Source organism: Schistosoma mansoni, chromosome W (assembly GCF_000237925.1).
Source record: "Schistosoma mansoni strain Puerto Rico chromosome W, complete genome".
Lineage (NCBI taxonomy): Eukaryota > Metazoa > Platyhelminthes > Trematoda > Strigeidida > Schistosomatidae > Schistosoma > Schistosoma mansoni.
In genome coordinates, this window is record NC_031502.1 from 30,026,805 (window position 1) to 30,051,450 (window position 24,646).

The 24,646-nt window shown below is 37.0% G+C and overlaps 1 protein-coding gene across 1 annotated transcript; it reads right to left on the reverse strand.

Moving 5' to 3' along the window:
• Window positions 1-483: 483 nt before the first annotated feature.
• Window positions 484-15,613, reverse strand: Smp_155460 (septate junction protein; the record flags this gene model as incomplete). Its single annotated transcript, XM_018789315.1, has 5 exons — window positions 484-774; window positions 5,225-5,465; window positions 10,647-10,947; window positions 13,976-14,018; window positions 14,606-15,613. 5 exons carry the CDS (start codon window positions 15,611-15,613, stop codon window positions 484-486), a joined length of 1,884 nt encoding a protein of 627 aa, XP_018654771.1.
• Window positions 15,614-24,646: the final 9,033 nt, after the last annotated feature.

The following is a 24,646-nucleotide window of genomic DNA, read 5'->3' on the forward strand; positions in this document are numbered from 1 at the left end:
GTTCGAGCTCAGAAGTGAATATCAACTCTGAAATGCAGGTACATCAAGCTGACGAGCCCCAAGTAAACAGAAACACGTTTCCTTCTAGCCGCTATCCAACTCTGGTAAATATAATCTTAAGACTTCCCACTATCCCAGTGAGCAATTTAGTCGCTATCTGTATTCAGTGGATTAGTGAATAACGTATCGGTGTTTGAACCGATAAGCATTGAGTTTTAATTCTGGTGTAAACACCAACATGGAGATGCAGGAGTATGCAACTAAAGCGTCCGAATAAAAAGAACGAAACGTATGTCCTTGACTCCACTAATAAATACGAACGAAAAATATTGAATACATATGTATGTATTGTTTCTTGAAATATTTGTTACTAATTAATTTTCAACATTATTTCTCATCATTTACTGTTTGTTTGAAAATACCGTTGCAATCTAACGTATTAATGTTTTTGAATTGTTTTGACAAAAAGGAAGAATACTGATTCTACTCACCTGCATTTAAACCAGTAGGCATGCTTGCTGTACGTCGCTTCAAAATTGAACGATTAAACCGTGGATGTGGTCTATCGATATTCGTTGTACGATATTGGAAAAATGTTCGTCCTGTATAACGAAACTGTGATTTACTTAAACTAGGTGTTGATAAAGGTCTTTTAGGTGCTGGCGTTTCTTTCAGTCGAAAAAATGCATGATGTTCGACGGCAGCTTTCCACAGTCGATTAGCTAAATGTGGATTTAACAAACGAAAGCCTACAATAGCTTCTACAGGTTCTGACTAAAATTGAACAAAAAAGAGACAGTTGTTAGATAGGCAAGAAAATATCTCAATATTGTAAACGCAATTATCCACATGTGTGTGAGTGCGAAGATTACATGAGTCAAACTGTCATGATGATTGAGTATGTGTTGATACCTCAAATGAAACCAAATTATCTCTAGTTTTGATTCAAAGCGAAACTTAAAGTATATTTATCTTTAGTTTGAAGAAGAAAAGAATAACGATGTAAGTGTAAAATGTCAACTAAGGCAACCATATTATATAAACTACTTAAATATGGGATGATAGTTTCATTCTATTGACCAGTAAACAGTTACAAAACTCCTACTAAGCAGAACTTTCAAATATTCAGTATAGAACGGATTGTTTTATGGTTAATAGTTGAACTACTCCTAGGGTACTACAAAAACATGCGACACCTTTTTGACAGGAAGTATACACTACACAGAAAAAAATCTCGATTTAATTCAGTTACTAACAAAAATTAGTTATTGTGATAGAAAGACCAAAGTGTTTTTGAAACAGCCAGTTTCTTGGATATTCGAACACACCTGTATTCTCATCTTTCAATTTGATTAATATGCACATGAAAACTAGTGTCATCCAACGTATATATTTAAAACCCGGAAATCGATCATGTAACATTTCATTTAGACATGCATGAGCGAATATATACACACAAACAAACACTTGTAGAAAACGTAAACATGATATTGGAAAAACCGAAAATATGACAAACTATTCGTACAACACGGTCACACAGTTGTTTTGCTCATTAGATGAACTGCATAAAAGATACTAAGACAAAATGAAAAAATTGTTTGTTACGCACTGTTTATCAATTAGAGTTGTAGCATACTTACGTGTACGAGTAAGAAAACGAGTTTCATTTTCGTTGCTCTCTTTCTCACACACAGACACACATTTCTGTTCATTTATTCACAAAATGACTTATAAGTCTAGCCAAAATAAATCAATTCAGTGTGTAGTGAATTGCAGGTTAGCGTAAACTTTGATAATTTAATTCAGTTTACTAAGTGAGTTTTCTTTGAGTAGTTTCGATTATGACAGTTAGTTAGTTAGTTAGCAGAAAACAAAAAGTGCAAAGAATACTAGTTTTGTGAATGACTGACTTAATTTGAATGTGACATCGATAAAAGAGAAATATCATTGATACGTTTACGGAATAAAGGATTTATTTTTCCCTAGCTGTAATTTGTACACATATAACGTCTAAGCAAAAAGATTTTCTTAACATTACAAAAATTTGAAAGTAGATGAAACAGGACTTCACGATAAAACAATAAAGATAACATGTTTCCGAAATTCTGTTGACCAGTAAATTCAATACATGATGTAGTTACTTAATCGTTTCTATTAAAAAATCCCCTACAGTAGTGTACCAATAACATCAAAGACTAGTTTCATAGATGCGTTACCTTTACAAGTTGATTTCACTACTAAATGAGTATACTGAATGAATTAGTAGATGATATGTTCAAAAATTACCATAAAAGTACCTTATACTCATGCTCAACACAATTATGTTACTATACTTAGGACAGATTAGTAGTTCATCGAAAAATGAACACGAAGAGGACAAATCTCTAAATTCGTTATATGTATAGAAACAATGATACCACCAATTATTTACTACCATTTTCGCTTCGATGGCGTTCTTTCTCATTGCATAATCTACTTGATGTGTGAATTCTCATATGGTCGTTACCAACTTTTTATAAAAGCACATAAGTACATTATGGGGCTAATATTATCTATTTAGTTAACTAAAACATATCTAAGACAAAAAAAGAATTGGAATTTTTGTAGTCGAGAAAATAAGTAGACCTGTTGGCTTTGAGAAAACCGTCAACATATGAACTCCGTCTAAAAATAAAGTTAATCTATCTGATTGTTAGTATCCTGGTTTTGATCCAGTGACAAGAATTTCGATATCCAGTAGTTGATTAATGAGGAAGTCAAAGTATCGGAGTCAGCTACCAATAAAGACTCAGTCGACGTTTTGGAGACAGTACTTTTACTAAATATATTAGTCATTATCATATCTACGTAAAGTTGAAGTCCATTAAAACTTTAATAACCTATAATATCACAAATAAGTAGATCAGACAAAAAGTACCAAATAATCCAACAATGCCAACACTAATTTAAACTAATGTAAATGATAATTTTCAAATAGACTCTTTGCAGAGTTTACAAGTCCTTTGAGAAAAATTATTCAACTGAGACCATTAAAAATGATGGGGCACTGAACAACCGTTTCTCGGTGTGTGATTACTCAACAGAGCACACCCACAGTCTAAACGCCATTAAAACCCAGAATCTTCATGTCTCATCGGAACACGATGCTTCTAAGAGCAATATTTCACAATCAAATGGTTCATACTTTCAACGTCAGCTATTGTAGCGTGATTCAGTGTAAGATTGTAGGTGAGCACTGCTGATGAGTCTCGTATTAAAAAACTGTTTAATACTGCTTAGTCATCCGTGATTCTTCAGACAAAGTAAGTCCTTGACGAAAACCATTTTCATCGTTAGCGAATGTCAATAAAAACATTAAATTATTACTAATGATCTATAAAATATTTTATAATTTTTCGAATAGCTCAGGATGATGTATTATCTTGCTTAAGAATTTAATCTAACAATAACTTGTGGGTGAAAAAACTACTTAAACATATCATACAGTTACAATATTTTCATGAGGTTAACGGGGTAGAGAGTAGAACTGGGTGAACAACAACTTGAGAAAATTTATAAAATTCCATAAAATACCTAACTGAAAATAATAAAATAGTAATGTTAAACATGGAAATTTTATATAAATACGTTGCAAAGGGTACCAGTAAAATGAAGAAATTGCTTTGAAAGAATACTTAAGGACATTTACAGTCAGAAAAACATTTTGGTCAACAAGGCAAAAGTCATGGTGCATACACGCACGCAGATACTAAGGATACAGATAAGAAAAATGGACAATAAAATTATTACTAGCTACGTATGGAATAAAGTTTCGTGACAAATAGTTACGGATTATCTGAACACCTAGTCCTGTGATAATATGAGGATCGCGATATGTACAATATGTTGGTAAAAGTCAACAAGGAGTAGTTAAATATGTTTAATAAGCTGTAGTATTTGCTTTCATATTTATTTTTAGTATGATTCTCTTTTCTACAAACTCGAATATTAACTCCATTAAAAATTATAAACTGAAAAGTGTTATAAGCAAAGATGGATGGTGGTTAGCAGTGGAATCCAGGACATGCGTTCCGTCCTATTTGGGAATGCTAGCCACTACCCATCTTTGCTTATAATGCTCGTGAATTAAGGCTATATCGAGGCAATACGCACAGTATGCACATATGACCAATAAGAGATTAATCAATTGCAGTCCTAAACGTCAATGGGAAGATTCAACCAAACAATACCAAGTGAATTTAAATGAAAAGAGTGATTATGGAAGATGTTAGTGAAACAAGTTTAGATCAAATTATTTTGGTTTTGTAGCATATGTACGGAAAAAATGCCTCGAAATGTTACTGATGACCTTAAGATGCACCCATATATGTTGTGAAAGAATACTATGTAAAATGAGTTGTATAGACAAATGATACTCTTGCAAGACAAGCCACTGGGCTGAAAGAATATTTATTCAGTGAAATTACATTAATGTTTATGCAATATGTACACCTAATCTCTAATCATCTCTTTGCATCCTGTTGTGTGTTTTCCAATCCACGTTGGATCTATATTGCTTTTTCTTGCTTCCTTTCTGGTATCTAATGTATTCTGCACACCCTATGCTTTTTGACCTCCTGGAACTCGTCTCTCTGGCTGTCGACAGTAGCAACTTCTACGAGACGTTCCGTTATATACCACTTATAAGTAATCATGTGAGTAGCATTCATTACACTGTAACTGACTAAGATTGAACACGTTAGTGACGCATAAAGTTATAATTTTCCAAACTAAAGTAGCTAAAAGTTTTATAAAATAGATGGATTGTTGTTCGGTGGATAACTTGTCGGATGTTTGAAGCGAAAGGTAATAAGTACGAGTCCTTAGGTGAAGCAAGTACATCCAAATGACGAGTTACAAATAAAATGAAATGCGTATCCTGCATTCCAGTGCTTGGCACAATGCATCTATTCAATAAAACTTGTAACAATACGGCTATATCGAAGCAATCATCACAGGACTCACACAACCCTACTAAAACTGATCAAAATCCAGTTGATATTATAGACAGTGGGACAATGGAAACCCTCACAAATTAAATTAGGTAGCTCTGATATCAAAAAACTATGGTAGCTATTCATATGATGTGCATTTCATTCAATGTGTACAAAGTGTAAAACAGTAACTGTATTTCATCTTTTTTCACACATAAAAGTAAGCATTTACAGCAAACCAACTAACTTACATAATCAGGTCGAATTTTTAGGTAGAAATTATTTTTTTTATATGAGATACGCAGAACCTTAGGCCATGCGAATCGACCGATACGCAGTCGGTCACGATAAATAACTACACCATGAAAACCAACGCCAATATAAATATCGACATTTTCCGTATCTTTAGCTGGGTGTAAATCAACACCGTATAGTTCCAACCGTTTTGCAGTTTCTAAATATTTGATATCAGCTTCATTCGGTTTCATACCACTGAAATAAAGTGAAAAGTGTGTCATTAGTAAAGCGTGTTCGTACATATATATTCTTGCGTTACATGCGCTAAATTGAGTATATTCAACGAGTTCTGAGAATGTAGTTGTAATAGATTTGTTTATATGCACGAAAAGAATCAGTATATGTTTAAGAGTAAACCTTATCCGCCCAAAACTAGTAGATATAAAATTAAAATGAGTTTTATTAAGCATTAAAAACAATAAGCCACAGAAGTGGTGTTAACTTATAATTCAGGGTTCTTTATCAATGAACACATTCCAATGAATACAGGATCGAACTTGTAAACTTTAGGTCATATCGCAGTGAACGAGAACACAAGTGGGGACAATCGAATGCATTTGAACACTAAATTACAGAACATCCTATTAAAATCTGACAACCATACATTAAATACTTAATTTGCAAAATGTTAATCAATTGCCTCAAACTTGACTATTCCTTTTGCAAATGTCAATCAGTCGTCTCAGACTTCACTGTTCCTTCATTTCCACAGCAATCACTCAATGTTCTTGTTCTCTCTTCTTCAATCTTCTTAATCTTCTGCTGTCAGGTATTTCACTTTCGATTGATGACACATACCACTTATATCTATGGACATTAGTAGCACACACCACAGTATGACAAACACGCTAAGTAATGAGTAATAAATAGCATTTTATTTATTTATTGGAACACAAGGGGGTACCAAATACATATGCGCCACACAATAACAATGAAGTTGTGAAGAGATAGAGAATGTGAAGTGTGCGTGAAGGAAAACAACAACAATAATGAACGGAAATAATTGTCTGAAAGTGAAATAATAATGATAATAATAATAATACAAGCAGTTTAGTTAGCAAAAATAAAACTAGAAAGAATCCTTTCAGTTAAACAAGTTACGTTCATTTTTATGAAGGAAGTAAGTGAAAGTTACAGCAGGAACGACACTTGCTTCTGATAATGTCTCTAGCCACTGTGTTGCACTATCTCTAGGACCCCAACCAGGAAGTGGGGATGGACCAACAGAAACCAGTCCTGTACAACTCTTTTTCATACCACGACACTATGTCATATAATGATCACCCCTCCGCTTTTTCCAATCAGTCCCAGAGTCGACAAATAATGTGCGACGTGGGATTCGCCGGGAAAACATTCATAAGACATGTGCAAGCCACTGAAGTCGATGTTTCAAGGTAGTGACACCAACTGAATCAACATCATTGTGTCCGAACACACGATGCCGGACCTCTGCATTACCAAAATGGTCTTACCACTGGATGTCAGCTATCCTTTGAAGACAACGATGATCAAACACAGAGAGTCGTCTAACATTCTGGACTCGGAGAAGCCAGGTCTAACAAGCATAGAGCAAAACTGCTCTCACCAACGCGTTGTAGATCCGACCTGTTATAGCCAAGCGAACATAACCCAGACGCCAAAGATAGACCAGATTGGCATAAGTCACTCTGGCTTTTACGATACGTGAATTAATCAAATCACTCACGCCACCATCAGCACTTGTGCAGCTACCCAGATACATGAACTTCTCGACTACTTCTATCTGCTCACTACCCAGGGTGACTGCAGGATCAGGATCCTATCTGTCTTGTAAAAGTACTTTGAACTTCGAAGGTGCAAAGCACATGCAATACCTACGAATACTGTTTGTCAACTGATTAAGTGTAGATTGTATGGCTTGTGTATCATCGTACAGTAAGACAATATCATCCGCATACTCAAGGTCGAAAACTTTTTCTCTAGGCAACAGATCCAAACCGCCACCACTTACATCCATCAGACTTGTTTCTGGAACACCCTTCGAAGGCAAAGTTGAAGAAGGCTGGGCAACCCTATATAACTCTACTGCCTGGATGGAACAATTGGTTGTGTGCCCTCACTTTGCCTGAGGTATTAGTGTATAGGGATTTTAAGATGTGAATATACTTCTCAAGCACACCCTTCTTCAGTAGACAATCCCAGGACAGTCCTGTCCAGCGAATCGAAGGGGGCTCTAATGTCAAGAAACACGATTGTTGACCTGTGATAAGTATGACGATGTTCTTACATTTGGCGGAGGATGAAGATGTGATTAATACATCCCCGACCAGAACCAGATTGCTCTTCGTGAGTCAATCATTCTCGAGTTTTGAACAATCTACGAAGTATGACGGAAGCCAATAGTTTGGGCGCAATCGGAAGTAGACTCATCCCCCGATAGTTGTTGAAGAAACAACGTGGACCCTTTTTAAAGAGAGGGACAACTATTGAATCATTTCGTGATGTTGGAACACTCTCTAATTGCCAGATCTTTGTAAATAAATCAGTCAGTTCCATAACCAGAAATTCACCACCATCTTCAGGAAAAACAAAGGACAAGTAGTCTAGGCCTGGTGATTTGTGATGCTTCAAGAGTTGAAGTTTCTTGCAGACTTCAGCCCCGTTGAGTGGAACAGTCGTCACAGGCCATGGGCAGTAGGACAGTCTGGTCGATGTCATCGGGGCGGCAGACCAGTCGAACTGCTCCTCAAGAAACTCTATCCATCGTCCAAGACGTCCAAGATGCGAGTGATTGTCATCCGATCATCTTCACAGATTGGTTCACTTACACCAGATGTTGTGCTGCCAGTGACTCGGATAAGTTCAAAGAGCTTCTGGCAGTTACCAGATGCAGTTGATGCTTTCAACTAGCAGGTACGCTCCCACTATTTATTTAGTTGTAACAGAAGCTTCAACCTATTTGTTGACATCGATCCGTTTAGGACGATGAATTTGTTGACCACTGAAAAGTAAGGTAAGACTAGCGCAAACAAAGGCACTATCAGAGTTCAGATAGGCACTCCCAAATGAGCGGCAATCTCGAACAGAACCACGCCAGAGGTGGCTGATCGAGATGTGATCAATCTGAATCCAAGCTTAAATGCAGAGGGAGGACGCCAGGGAGCATATTAGCGATGACTGCTAGACAGAAACATGTTGTAGTCTGCGCATAGACGCAGTAGACGGTCATCATCATCTGACCTGCAACCAACAATTCCTCATCGACCACCTAAACGACTCTCTTCTGTGCCTAGACGTCCGACCTGTGCATTCAAGTCTCCGGACATCGATATTGAGACTTTCTAAAGACATAGACAACCCTATCTGTTGTCCGATTTACATTAGTGTGCGAACATTGAAGGAAGCCAGTTTGAATGGTATACGTGATTTCAGAAAGACTGGTTCAATATTCGTAGTCGGTGGTAGCATTCAACTTCCGATCAATCGGTGGCTTGAGATCGTTTGGATAGGACAGGGTTTCTACCATACGCGAGCTGCTGTATAAGTTGAAAAATAAAATATTCAGAATGAAAATAAAGGGGAATACATAAGTGACGTAGTATGAAAGAAATAAAAACGAATGTTATATGATTGTGAATAAGCTTTGTCTGAGTGAACGTTGAAGCAAGAGTAATTTTTCCAGCTGTGGTTATCATTGATTTGTGTGAGGGCTATGATATTCCCTGGGTGCCCAAACCGAAGTATTATTCAGATAAATTATTTGTTAAGCACATAGTTATGCACCCAGCCACATCTTTGGTGTATGACGCTTATTAGTACAATCTGGAAATGAATTAGGAGTAGTAGAGTCGGAGAAGAGCACACTTAACGGCCAGAAGTTAAATGCTTTATTTATTCATTCAGTTACCAGAAGGATATGTTACCATCCATAAGGCACTAAACATTTATCATTATTAATTAAAGAACATTAAATACAATTCAGAGTATATAACTCAATATGTAATAAAACAGTTAAGATAAAAAATCCGTCGATAATAACTTAATAATTATATAAATATTGGAATGCGGGTTGTTTAATTAAAATGACAATGTAGAAACATGATGGTTTACACTAAGCTTTACCTAAGAAATTATTTCAGTAAATGCTAATGAAAATAATAAACTCAATGACACGAGAAATAATAATGATAAAAGATAAAACGACTTTTATCATAACCTTACATTTAGACTTTACTATAGAAGAAATATAAACTGAAGACTATGATAAGAAATGATCTTGAAAAAGGAATGTTTATAAACCCGAAATATAAAGCAAATTTTAATACCAATAATTAGAATACATTAAACAGTGGCTGACAACTGGGACAGTGACGCTGTTTTCAGAACTTAAAAGCTTTCAATCAGTCACGATCAACGTAGGATCCAGCACAACTGTACATCGGGTGCAGTTGATACATAAAAAACTGCAAGCACAAATATCACTCAATAAAATTGAGAAGTATTTGTGCCTGCTGAAAGCAATGAACGGAAAATTTTGGTCATCATACCTCGTAATGTAACGGCAAGGAAATGAATTAAGTGAAAACAAAGATCAATGCTTCAGCTTGATATTTCCCACTGAGATCGCCGTTACATGTAGTACTTAGACTGGAAACAAGAAATCTTTGGCCAGTAAATTTCGACGTTTAGTTGCGCAACCTCAGTAGTTTGAAAACAGACCAAGTCTGTTCTAGGTACAGAGACAGTTTTTATCAAAAAATTGATAAATACTAACCCAATCACTTAAATGTAAAAATAAGAAACACCTTAACTGACAAAACTAACTTTTTGAAACTTTATAATTCCCTCGGTTCATAACCAAGTCGAATGGCTCCAAAGGCAAGCAGATTTAAAACAATATTACTGACGTCCCACCAGGATCATATGACGATAAATAATCATGTATACTAGTCATGGGTTCTGTGATATTATACGGAAACAAGTAGCCACTTCTTTTACGAAAAAAAAACTGTTGAGCTGATCATTTTAAACACTGTACGTCAGTAAAATTGGAGTAACGTAAACACCTAAAGGTTTCTCCACTTTATTTCCTTGGTTACTATTCACATAAATAAACACTTAAACCCAAACAAATTAAAATGAACCAGTATTATTTGTTGAGACAATTTAGTTTAACGGCAAAAAATTAAGACCAAACCATTTCAGGTAAGGAATAAGACTGTGATAACAGCTGAATGACAGCAGTGTTTAGTTTAAATAGCTCAAAGTTTCGAGCAACAGTTCAGTGATGTCATCACCATCACCAGATGACTGAGTGCTTTAGATTATGAATACTTGTGATGACCAAATAGATCAAATATGAATTTACATACTTTCCTAAACAAAAAAACTACTCACGTATGAGTTTTATGCAATTCCACAATTTTTTTCAACAACTGGGGTGTAGGTGATGGTACAAATTCAAATTCATTTAAATAATCTAACCCAATATGTTTATCCGGGTCGAAATCGCCTAATTCTGCCTGTATCATAAATGAACCTAGTAATGCTTGTGTAACCCACGAACAAGGAAGTTTCCCAGTGTAAATATCTTGTCGAATTTGTAAAGTAAGCTGATAACGTGTCAACTCTTCTTGCAACAAGGATGGCTCAGGGGGGTAGAATTTAACTTGAAAATAAAATAACCGTTCCTCGTTATCTAGTGAGAAAAAGTGGTAAAAAAAAGATTAGGATGTATACATGTAGATATTAAACAACGAAAATAAATCCAGTATCCCATAAATTAATTAAATAAATTACACTGTAAAAGTTAGGTCCTTTATCCGTTGACTGATAATTAGGTCATATAACAGTGATATTATGTGACACTTCAATGGAAACAACTCAATCCAAACCGAAGATATTACCTTACGAGTACATAAAATACAATCGTACTACTGGATAGCAGTAATTAAATATTTATAAATCAATTCCTATGAGCCCCTAATAACCTCGGTCAGAAAACGAATAAAATCGTCGTCTTCTATTGATACAAAACTTATCATGTGGTGTGAACCAAACGAATGTTTTTCAAAAATTATAAAATGTGAAAGTTTCGTTTGTAGTTTTCTTACTTATTTACGCCTGTGACCCCTCGTGGAGGAACATAGACCGCCCACCAGGATTCTCCAACCAACTCTGCTCTTGGCAATCCTTTCCAGTTGTTCAAACTTATTATTCATGTCTCTGATATCTGCCTTCAATTCCCGACGCAATGTGATCCCTGGTTTTCCTCTTTTCCTGTTTCTTTCAGGATCCCACGTTAGTGCTTGCTTCGTGATGTAATTCAGTGATTTCCTCAATGTTTGTCTTATGCAACTCCAACATCCTTTCCTAATTTCCTTTTCAGTTGAAAGCTGTTTTGTTCCTTCTCACAGTAAGCAAATGCTGATGGTATCCAGTCAACAGACATTCAGTATCTTGCGTAGATAATTGTTTATAAATACTTGTACCTTTTGATTATGGTTGTGGTAGTTCTCGAAGTTCCAGCTCCGCGCAGTAGAACTATCTTGACGTTCGTATTGAAGATTATGACTTTGATATTGGTTGACATTCGTTTTGAGTCCCATATGTTCTTCAATGGTAGGAATGCTGTCCTCGCTTTGCCAATAATTGCCTTTACATCTGAATCAGAGCCCCCTTCTTTATCAATGACGCTGCCCAGGTACGTGAAAGTTTCCATCCCTTCCAGAGTTTCTCCATCAAATGTGATTGGATTGGTATTATCCGTATTGTATTTGAGGATCTTGCGAATGATGAGGCCTACAGCTGTAAAGGCTTCTGCTACACTGGCTGTTTTCAACTGCAACTGTTGCTGTGTATAGGATAGAAGAGCCAGGTCATTTACGAAGTTCAAATCGTCTAGTTACATCCAAGCTGCCCATTGTATCCCGTGCTTCTCTTGAGATGTGGAGGTCTTCATAATTCAGTCAACCACCACAAGAAAGAGAAAGGACGAGAGTAAGCAGCTTTGTCGGACTCCTGTCCTCATGTGGAATGAATATGTCAGCTGTCCTCCATGCAACTCTTTGCACTGTAGTTCGTCACATTAATTCTGTATGATGTTGACGATCTCAGGTACACAATAGAGTCGAAGAAGGTTCTGCAAGATTCTTCTAACCACACTGTCAAACGCTTACTCATAGTCAAGGAAGTTGATGTAAAGTGACGAATTCCATACATTTGATTGCTCAACGACGACCGGTAGTGTATACGAACGATCCTTACAGAAATCCAACCTGTTGATCTCGAAGTTGGGCGTCTACTGAGTCTTTCCGGTTCAGCAACACTATTGAAAACTCACCCTGGCACCGATAGTAGTGTGATGCCTCGTAAGTTCTCACATTTGCTCAGATCTTTCTTCGTGTTACGTATGCCTGAACACCGATTACCACGACGCGCAATGCTGACTAGTATTGGGGAGAGTCCGCTCTCCCTCTCGAAATACTCTCACATGGCCACGCGTATATAGCCTCTGCCAGGGAAGTCCTACTCACTGCCTTCTCGTGGCGGGGGTGTTGTTCACGAAAGTGAGAGGACGGAAAGCGAATGTCCGGCGCTTTAACCGGGTTGGTGGACACGGAAAGTCCACCTAGGCGAGTTGGAAAACCCTGATTCCAAACAAATGGTGCACATGGGCTCCAGGATCCTGAAGGAACGAATGGCGTATGAACCAATTGTTGGTAACCGGCTACCATGGGACTGCATCTCCTTAAGATGCTCCACTGCCTTGTGGATCAGACCTTTAGGTCAAAGGCTCCGGGTGTGGTCCCCTAAGAAAACCACCTGCTTCAGTTTGGGCACCTGAGCAGTATCACAACCCTCACACAAATCTCATTTGATTTGTGGGGCGCATATGTATGTGGTACCCCCTTGTACCAATATTTATGTGTATAAATAAAATAAATAAAATAATCTTTCTTCTTTGTACTTTTCTTCACAGCCATCTGCTTCCTCTTCTATCTTCTCCATAGACCTTTTACTCCCAAACTGGTTTATTTCTGTTTCTGGGATGCTTCTGATTACATTTCATCTCAATTTAAACATTTTGCCCTACTATGCTGAACCATCCTTTCCTAACTATAATTTCCCTACTTATCTTAATGACTGATATTCAAGCCCTTAACAATATAACTATTATCAGTTACCATGATGGAAAGATGTTTTAATACCTTTGTTTATTCTAGCTCACTGTTACCATGTTTAACAGAACTTTATTATCATTATTATGGTGATTATTATCATCCCGAAAAGTTATATATATATATATATATATATATATATATATATGCGATTGTACAGCTTTGAAATGAATTCGCCGAAACAGTCTATCTTATGTTATGCGTCAGGATATATTTTGATTATTTAAAAACATATAAACATAAAAGCAACGAACAATTGATCATTAAATAATGAACGACAGAGTAATATTTGAGATTCAGATAATTAGTTTGTACAAAGCCAACCTAAATAAAATCATCCCAGACTTAAAGCTGTGACATAAAGTTACTCATTAAGTGAAAAAGTTATAAAAATATGCGGCGAAGGAATTTCTCTTTTTGATGATAGTCTTTATTAAAACTGTATCCATTGGAAAATACGATTTAAAGCTTTTCGGAATAGGAGTAACTTGCATTATACATATAGAAAGCGACCAATGGATAAAAGATTACTAGAATACAACTTACCTCGCAACTGCTTTCCAATCTTGGTCTGTAAATCCAGCCAAAACTGAAAAAGAAAGGGATACATAAACCACACTAGTTATTCATAATACCTTAAAGCATTTCGACTCAATAGTGATCAACTCAATTTCGCTTATCTAGTTTGAACACTGGTTATAGGCTTTATTAGTTGTCTAACAGATAAATCAGATTGATAATAAAAAACGGGCCTCGATTTCCGGCTACAGATGATCGTGTTTATACAAATGAATACAATATCGATATAGTAACACTTATTGTAGTAAAAGCTTCAAACCCATGAGTTTTCTATAAGAAAAAAGGCGAGTTAAAGAATTGTGAAACAAAAGTATAGTTGTAGGTATCAATTTATATTATTACTGATGCCAAAAACAAGATAAAAATAGTTTTGGTACAGTATATCAAGGAATATTAATTGTCACTACAAACAAATTACCCAACCAAATACTTTACTGTGGGGAATTTGCGAGCTCGACTTCTGTAAGACACTAATATTGATTAACATTATTCGTTGTGAACACCTGAGGTTGTTTACAAATTTCACAAAGATTGGTTATTTATTAATATAATAGAATTCAGAGTACGAAGATGAAATATAATTACTAAAAAACTCACCCATGTACGTATTTTGTTACTGACAAACGTCAGGCCAAAATAGTCAGCTTCATAAAGATCTAGGTTCTGACACACCTGATCGAAAAGAACTTGACCAATATCATCACGACTCAACTGGAAAACAAGCTCCTCACCATCAAGCATAATGACACAAACTGATGTAGAATTATCAGATGGCTTGGTGATTTGTGATACATGAGCTTTCGGCTTGCGTCGCCTAAAGGAAGCGAATAACTTTGATAATACTTTTTTCGTTGGCGAAACCTCAGGTAGATTTTGGTGAGGTATGAGTTCATGCTGACCTTGTCCGAATTCAGGATTCCAAAATTCCCGTCCACTCCCAACAAGCGCATTAGAATGTCCATCATCTGGCAAGCGTTGTTCGTAACTTGAGTAGGATTCAGAGTGCAGATTATTGTGTAAACCCAAGGAAGATTCTCGGCGTTCCTCAGAACGACCATTAGAAATAGGAATGCTGCCTGAAAGGGGAGAAGGTGGTACTGAACCATCATAACGAATAGATCCAGACACTCCACTTTCCTCATCTTGATGATATGGTACTTGATTTTGAGAAATTCGAGAACCTGTGCGACTTCTGTACTGATTTTCATTGTCACTGACATAACTATGGATACTTTCTTGATAGTGATCGACAGAATATTTGTGTCCCATACCAGCCATATTTGACACATTTTCATGTCTCTGTGATTTTTTCTTCGGCCTATGTCGTTCTGCTCTCTCGTTTGGGTACGCCTTTTCTACACTATCCCTACAAACAACTCGACTTGAAGAGTAAGGTCTTCTGTTAGCATAAAAGTCAGCATAACCTTCAGTGGTCTCGGCATCATGACGGCCGTTATCTTGGTCATCATTTTCATATCTGTTGTCCGAAAAATGATTGAGGAAGCGATTAGCAGTTTGATCAGTAACCTCATAATCTCGACTTTTCTTTTTCCGGTGGACTTTTTCTCCGCGCTCCCTTTTATGTTCCTGTATATCCTCCATCATAATATTCGCGTTAGTGGCATATAAGTTCAAAAGCGAAGTCTGTCATGAAGAAAAAAAGTAACTTCATGAAGACTTGTAATTCGAAGATTCACTAATAAAAAAATGAACAACTTAATACAATTTGGAGAGACAGGAACAATGATACGAGCCAGAACACAAGCCGAATGAGTCAGAAGTACGTTTTGTATAGGTGAAAATGATACAACAATCATGAATAATTTTTAGTGGTAAGGTTATTTCGATAAGTATGTCTACAAACCGAAATCAGATTGACGGCTGCCGTTGTCTACGGCATAATAGTCGGTGTTATCTATCACACTGATCCACAAATTTCATACTGGTTAGCTTTATAAGAGCGCTGGCATAAGCTGCGTATCAAGTAAATGTAGTAATCGGGAAGTTTCATTGAACCGGGTCAGCAATAAACTAGAACTTGGTTGTTCTCATTTACGGTGGTAGGTGAATGCTTTTCTAGTGATTATGAAGTTGCACTAAGGCTGAAATTCTTACTAAATAGTTCAAAAACACAGTTTATTATAATTTTACTTCACAAGTAAATTAACCTTTGATAGCTCGAAAGTTTACAAAAATATCATATGAAATATGGTTATTTTCCCTTACTCAAACTGAAAAAATTCAGTAAAAAGAGTGGAAGATTAGAGCCGAGTGATTTATACATAGATACTTTTACTGAAATACTTAAATATTTTGGCATGAGGCACTTTGAATCTATTTTAGAATGATAAGGAAGTCAGTGGACTGAACCAAACATAGTGGGTATAACTTTGGTTGGGTAGTAAAAGTATATAAAGCACTGTTTAAACACCTGTCAACACATAAGCCATTAATCCGTGGATGTCTGGAATGATGAAAATCCCTGCAATTGCTTATTTCTTCTCATTACATTTTAACAATACATGGACAACCAGAAGACTCCCTCGTAATAAGGTGAAAGTGTACACTAAAACCCTTGCTGTCCTAAGATAAATGCACTTGACCACTAACAGTCGAACTAATCTCGAATAAACCTCGAATTCGATAGGACAGCTAAGGTTATTGAAAAAAAACGTATAACTACAGTCGCACATAGAAAGAGGGCTCACACCAGTCGATCGAAGAAATCAACACTCTGGGTATCCACAGATAAACGGATTATCAATATTGCATAGATTACTGTCTACGAAACAACGCACACCAAAACTATAAAACTGAGTTCCCAAAGATTGGTCCTAATAACACTTTGTTACCTAGCCATTTAAGAGGCTAATCTGTCATTGCAAATGAAACTTCATGCTTAACTGACTACAAATACGACAAATTACAGCAATTAAACGAACTCACTCAAAATGGTAAGCCCACACAGAAATTTAACCTAGGTATTAGTGCATTCCAACAACAACCATCGATTTATTCACTATAGACCGTTCGTGCTACAATTCTGTCATTCAGCTTCCTAAACTTGACCCATGACTTCAATCTGTGGTGAAAAACAACATATATTTACTTCATAAAATTCTGTGATGTACAAACCCAAATAAATTTCTCTTGAATTCTGAGTTCTTAATATTAGGAATAAAAAGACATAAGGAGTTGTTCAGATGCACCAGGAGTTGAAAAAGAGGTATTTTCCCAGTGGTCTTGTGGGCAATCATTTGGTCATGTGATAGGGCGACTACGTGATTATTCAAGTTTAGGACTGTCGAATAAATTCAACACTCGATAACGCTGTCGTCTGTAACTGTCGTATAACCTCTTCAAACAATAGGTGTAGATTGAGTGGGTTTGAAGACTCACTTGGAATATAACCTGTATGTCGAGTACTACATGATTCAAGCTGATTAGCTGTTTTGAGGGATGTGTAGTACGGTGTAGGCAATTGTGGTCCGGCGAGCGCCTTCAGCCAGGGTGAGGTCAGTAAAACTTGCGGGGTAAGCATCAATTTTGAAGACTTGCAGAACTACTTGTGGTGGATTTATTCACTGCTACTTATGACAATAAATTAGCGCTCCATCAGCGTCCTACTCAACTTTTCACTTATCTTTTCTGAACTTGTAGCGGCAAATAAAACCTCTGAAACGTTTTTCCAATTACAAAGAAACGAGAGTAGCTGAAGCGTTCCATATAATGCCTAATCCCACTGCTCTCAATAGAAAGGAAGGCCTTACCATACATCCTACTTGGACTATTTATCCTAGTCACCTAGTCCGATATTATTTACAATTTCACACCATTACATTACAAATTAAACTCTATCCTTTCCCATTATAATGGTCACACATATTCGTCATTAACACTGTACACACACAAAATTACATACATGTCACTTATGAATCGCCTTGATCGAAATGAAATGACATAACATTGGTTTATTCAGACCTGTATTTTGATTGATCACCTAGTGTTCGTGTTGTTCCGTTGTACTATTCAATCTTGGATTAATGTTAATTTGGTTATTTATTCTCTGAAGAAGTGGCTTACACTGAGTCACGAAAGGTCAGAAAATCTAATTTTTCTATTCATTGGGATATTACAAATATATTATTTATTTACTCTGAATAAATAGCTCTTGATGCTGACTTCACTAGTCTTACTGGACACATCTCGGCTAAAGGCGCTTGGTCACATATCCACATTTGATCATGAGTTGGTATGCCGTGCTACCCATCCGTTGTAACAATTTGCCAGTTTATATCAGACGTTTCTCTATACACCAGCAACCTACCAAACATGTCATCAAACCCAATTGTAGCGGTAAACAAAACCTCGAAAGAAATAGTTCTGCAAGTCCTTGACATTTTATGGTGATATATCTTCGAACCTCTCCATTTTTGACTTGTTTAGACTGGGTTGATATCCTTGAATTAACAAGGTTTTATGGTCAAAGACATCATTAACTTCTGTGGCACTTTTGTATCTCTTTAGAACCCACTTCAAAGTATCGATCGTATTCAAAAGTATGAATTGTGCCCAAGTAAGTAATAAGTTGCCATTTATATGAACAATATCAGCGCGATCACATTTATGAAGTGGTACTAAGGAGGATCTATGAGTTGCAATCTATATTCAATTGCCTTGATTGTTATCTTTTCTATTCCACTCTTATGTGGAATATGGTCGCTTACAAGTGTTATCATATAAAACTCTACTGCAAGATGCAAAGTTGGATTCCATTTGGCAAACACTGTAAACTTCTTAGCTTTCGATTAATGGACACAGATGAGCAATTGATCATGATGAAAAACAACTCAATATGCATGTACAACGAAATTGGAAAAGACACTTCAACAGATATTTCAAAACAGCGGCTTTTGATTTCATGATGAAAAATATTATTCTCCTGAGATCTAGCCTATGTCTGCAAGTCATCAGCGGATTTTAGATGGATTAAAAATCTATAATGCTGTCCCGAGTCACTCATCAATCTGTTTTAGTGTCCCTTACTGTGAATAAACTCCGGCCACATGATGTTGACTGCATGACAAACTACTTACTAGTGCTGGCACATCATGTTATTTACTTTCACATAACGTTAGATTAATTTTGGATGTATTCCATACAGCCAGACAAAATTTTCCAATGGTCTCAAGCTTTTGACATGCTTCGAAAACTTCGGCAAAGAGACAATTAAAATGTCAGTCATACGTAATCCTGTTCACTTTTCCATATCTGATATTCCGTACTCTACTCTTTGTCCCAATAATTTACAATCATTTTATGCTGACTTTCGGTATGTTCGATTTTCCTTTTTTATATCCTCTTATTTCATAATTATCTTTTGAACCTGTTATCTAGAAACTACTATAAATCTCGTCACAATTTGCAATAAAACTTTATTGTGTATTAGGACAGTCTTAATGAATACAAATTGATTCACATAATTACACAGTTTGCGAGTAAGAATGATTCTTGGTAAGAGTTTGAGATTTGATTTGGGGCAAAAATAATTGGTTGCTGGTCAGTATATTACTTTCAGATCAGTATTCAAGCGAGAAAATAAGCAGGACACTGGTCATATCTAACACATCTTTCAACAATTACGAAAATCATCACTACCAACGGTTCGGTAATTGCATTGATGTTATATAAATAGTAGAAATCAGCATTTACGTAAGGACTTCAATCACCCAGATCTCATCCTTCTTTACGCTATGAGTGCCTCCGATTTTATCGGACGTCTTAACAATTTCGCGTTCCTTCATCTAACCAATCTTATTTTGGACAGCGGATGATTTTCCTACAAAAAAATATATCCTATCAAAACGTGACTGTATGTCTTCATAACCTTAGGCAATCAAGATTCGATGATATTTCATGTGCTCAGTGTATTTCTTAGTACATTCTTAATACTCTTATTTACTAGTTTCCTCTTCTTTGTAGTTATACATATTCTCTTAGCTCACTCATGGTCAATAAGTTGGATAATAAGGTAAATATCAGCTAAAAAAATGCTAAAATGGTTGTCGCCTCGCTCCAAGTGTAACTGTACCAGTCGAAAAATTGCAGTATTTCATTGGAGAATTTCATTAGAGGATATATATGATAAATACGAAATGCCGAAAAATGACAGGGTTTTACAGTGACTGGTGCACGTTTAGTTAACATTATTCATGACAAAACAACTTGAGTTTTTAGTATCAAAAATGATGCACCAATCGATACAATATGTACAATCAACAGCAAGCTTCTGGTAGGTTTGGGATCCCTTCGTAGTCCAAAAACCAGAAGGCTGTTGATGGTTGTAATAAGATATATTTGTTGGTGGTCTCATGGTATCGGAAGAATACCGAGATCGTGCCAAAGTTTACAAGCTGAACTACCGAGCGTACTCGAGTTCGTGCAAGGTCACGGGCAATGGAAGAATGTGTGTTTTTGGAACACCTAAATAAGCAGGTACAGTAAAACAATCACTGTTACAACAGGTTATAAAAATAATTGTTTCCATTAAACCAATCGTGTCCTTTCCATAAAAGCAGGTCACTGCGAAACTACGAAGAAGACGAAAACAAAAGTTGGGCAAATGCTTATTGATGCATTATTACTACTGCTAAAAGGTGAGCGACTTTTGACACAGAAAAATAAGTTTGCAAGCTGGATATATAGTTAAGTTAAAATACTGCTACAAAGAAGTTCTTATGGTTGAGAGTTCTTATCATGTCTCCATACTTTGTCATATTCCCATCCATAATTTCTATAGTGAAGAATACTAAACAAAGACAACTGTTAGGTAAACTGTAGTCTTCCCTAGTTATTGGTGAAATATCGTGCAGCACTCGGCATATTTCTTAAATGTGTTTGTGCATATTTTGGCTTCGTCGAACTTGTACATACTGCCTGCTTCGCCTGATGAATAAAATTGTTGTTTAACTACGGAACAACCTGAAATATACTGACATACTTTTATATGTGGAGAGTTGAGCATTCTTAGTCTCCACATCAGCAACGGTGACCTGCTTACCATTCCGGTCCCTTACGCTTTCCACTACTTCACTTATTAATGGTGATTGCAGCACCACTGCCTAAGAAATTTCTCTAATGAGGACAATCTCTTGGTCCATGGATAATAAACCATCCATGAGCTACTACAAGGATGATTGTGAAACATCTTGAATGCGTTTATAACATATTCCTCACCATTTATAGTAACACGGAACATTGATTGGCAGCCGAAAAACTTGAATCTTAAACGTCACATGTTACTTGAGGTTTTCAAGGTTTTCGATTCCTTGTTAGACATTGTGGTTTGCTCTTACGATGAAATATGTACAGAAACGCCACAAACATGCATTTAAACCACATGTCCTTCAGCAATTAACTTTTGACATGAAAGTAGTCAGTATGCGTGATATAAGATGGGATAAATATTATTCTTTCCTACGTTTTGGAATTCGTTTAGCACATTGTCGACTTCTATCCAGCTTCTGTAACGCCTGTCCAGTATTATACTTTGAAACGTCTCGCTTACACCGACTGAGATATCTCTTGGACATGGAGCACTACAAACGGTACTGAGAAGTTATAAAACGAAGCAAAAGGCTTATCCTTGCTATGATAGTTTACTAAATGCGGGAAGTATTACCAGCATTTGAGATGGAAGCTTAAAACGTACCAGTTACTTGATATTTTGTCCTAAACTTCGTGTAAATTAGTGATCTGAACACAGTTGCGGATCTAAAGCTATTAAGTTATTCTTATTGAGTTGTTTTATGAAGCGTATCAAGTTTTAAGTAATGACAGTAGGGTTCAGTTGAGCAATTGGTATCCCAGCTTAAGTTGCGAATTAATAACCGAGACAGTGTACACTAGAAGACAGAGTAGGCTTAACTAATGTTTTTCGTAATGATTTCGCGTTTTACTGCAACGAAAGACTAATTTCATTTAAGGACACCCAAAATTCATGCAGCTCGGTGGATAACCGACTAGCACACAGAAACTGAAATATGAAATAGCCGCCTCACACCTGGCCTTTCGAGGTCGTTGGGACGAAAAGGCTGTAGGCTTTGAGTAAACCTACCATTTTACCGTCCCGAACAATTCGATATTCCTGTCTTTTACTGACAATACTGACTCATATAGAATACAACACAATAGTAGAAAGAAGTGCAAATGCATATTTTAATCCAAAGCAATAATGACGACAATGATCACCGTCACCAAATTATTAGTGCAATGTTGACGATGCAACGGATGTTCTAGTTTTACAACTAGCTACCAGTAGCACCTTCTATATTCGATCGTTCCCAGTCAGATAGAAATCAGAAGTCAGACGAGAAGAGGCAGGAAAGATATATTTGATTCGTTACCAATATATCGAGGACCTTTTCTATAAGCTGGCTAGTGAAACGTAGGAGCTGTGTCCCACGCCGTGTTGAAACGTGATCTGGTACGGATGCATGACCGAAAGCCTTCAGTTAAACAAGTCCACTTAAACAACATGGTCAGCATCCAATGTCGAACACTTAATGAGCTATTGATTTTGGGGAATTATTTACAGCTACAGATCACTCCCCCCCTAGTGAAGTAGTGATGCCCCTAAGACGTGACCAGCCAGAAGTTTAAACCCAACGAGTTTGTCGTTGGTAAACACTCTTCTGATAGCTTGCTTCGTTTAGCAGCGTCTGGTCGTCTTTCCTTAAACTATGGGACCAAAATGTACAACATAGCAATAAAGAAATATAGTACAATGAAAAATTCCGGTTCCTTGCGAAACTTCGTCGTTCTTTTCCAGCCGTCCTGGAAAAGAGGAAAAATAGAACGTGTGAGTGCATATCAAAAATACACTCGTACTTGCGTAGGGACACAAGATGAGCGGGAAAAAAAAATGAATAAACTAATACACTTACAAAAAGCGTAAAAGCGATCGGAAAAAAATGGTTTTCTTTTGGTTTTTTTTTTGTATATAAATATATATATATATACGCTCAAAAAAAAATTAAAAAATGCTTTGTTTTTTTTTGTTTTTTTTATATAAATAAAAAAAATGAGCATATTGAAAAAAAAATTTTATAATAAACTATGAAAGGGTAATTCAAGATAAAGCTTATGTCCTACGTGCAATATTCGTTAAGATGTTCTGGAAATCTTACCCGTCTTCCAGAACGCGTTGTTTTAGGTTTATCTATTGTCGTTGGCGAAGTATCAAGTTTTGTGTCGGTTGTCGTGTAGGGTACTACAAGTGTAGTAGCTGTGTCGTTTGCTTGTACCGAAGGAAAATCGACGTAGCTAGGGTTTCCTTCTAAGTACGCTGCTTTGAGTCGGTCGATACTGATGCTATCGTTCGTACCGTTCTTATCAACTACATAGTGCTTAGGTTCGCGTTGAAGAACTTTGAAGGGTCCTTCGTATGCTGATTCGAGGGGTCGTCGATGTGAGTCTCGACGAACGAAGACGTGTGTACTATGTCGTAAGTCAGGTTGAACGAAAACATTAGTTGATTGAGGTCGAGTGTGAGCAGGTTTAACTGAACGCATAGCGTTTGTAAGCCTACTCGTGTAAGAGTTTAGATCCATGTTCAATGAAGAAGCTGAAGGATCCACGAATTCTCCTGGGAGTCGGAGTGTCGTTCCGTAAACGAGTTGAGATGCCGTGTATCCAATGTCAGCTTTCACTGCATTGCGGATACCTAGCAAGACGAGTGGAAGAGCGTCTGTCCACTGTGAAACGTTTGAAGCTGATAATGAGGCTTTTAGTTGTCGATGAAAACGTTCTACCAACCCGTTTGCTTGTGGGTGGTAGGCGGTCGTTCGGAAGCGCGTGATTCCTAAAAGTGAGGTTAGACAACGGAAAAGTCCAGATTCGAACTGGCGTCCGCGGTCTGTAGTGATGGTTGAAGGGCAGCCGAAACTTGCTACCCATCGTTCGACGAAAGCGCGGGCCACGGTTTCAGCAGTAATGTCCTTAATCGGTACTGCTTCTGGCCATCGAGTGAAACGGTCCACGCATGTTAGGAGATATGAGTATCCGTTCGAGTCGGGTAAGGGTCCTACCAAATCTATATGGACGTGGTCGAAACGAGCGTCAGGGGTTTTGAAAGAGCCTAAGGGACATTTGTTGTGTCTTACGACCTTAGCTTTCTGACAGCTAACACAGGAGCGTGCCCACCCCCTCACGTCTTTATTCATGCCAGGCCAGCAAAACCGTTCGGCTATAAGTTTGACTGTTGCACGAGCACCTGGATGAGAAAGATTGTGCAACGTATTGAAGACGTTGCGGCGATAATGTTTTGGTACGATTGGACGATCCCTACCTGTAGATGTGTCACAGAGTAAGGTTTCCTTACCTGTTCCCATCTGTCTAATACTTAGTTTAAGAGTTGTTGAGGATAACTCATGCTGAAGATCAATGTCTTCTTTTTGAAGCTGAGCGAGTTTAAGAAGGTCGATTCCTTGGAAACTGTTCAAGGAACTAATTCGAGACAAGGCGTCTGTGACTACATTGTTAGCTCCAGAAATGTGTTGTATGTCTGAAGTAAACTGCGAAATGTAGTCGAGTTGTCGAGACTCTCGCGGTGAGTACTTGTCTGAAGATGAACTTAAA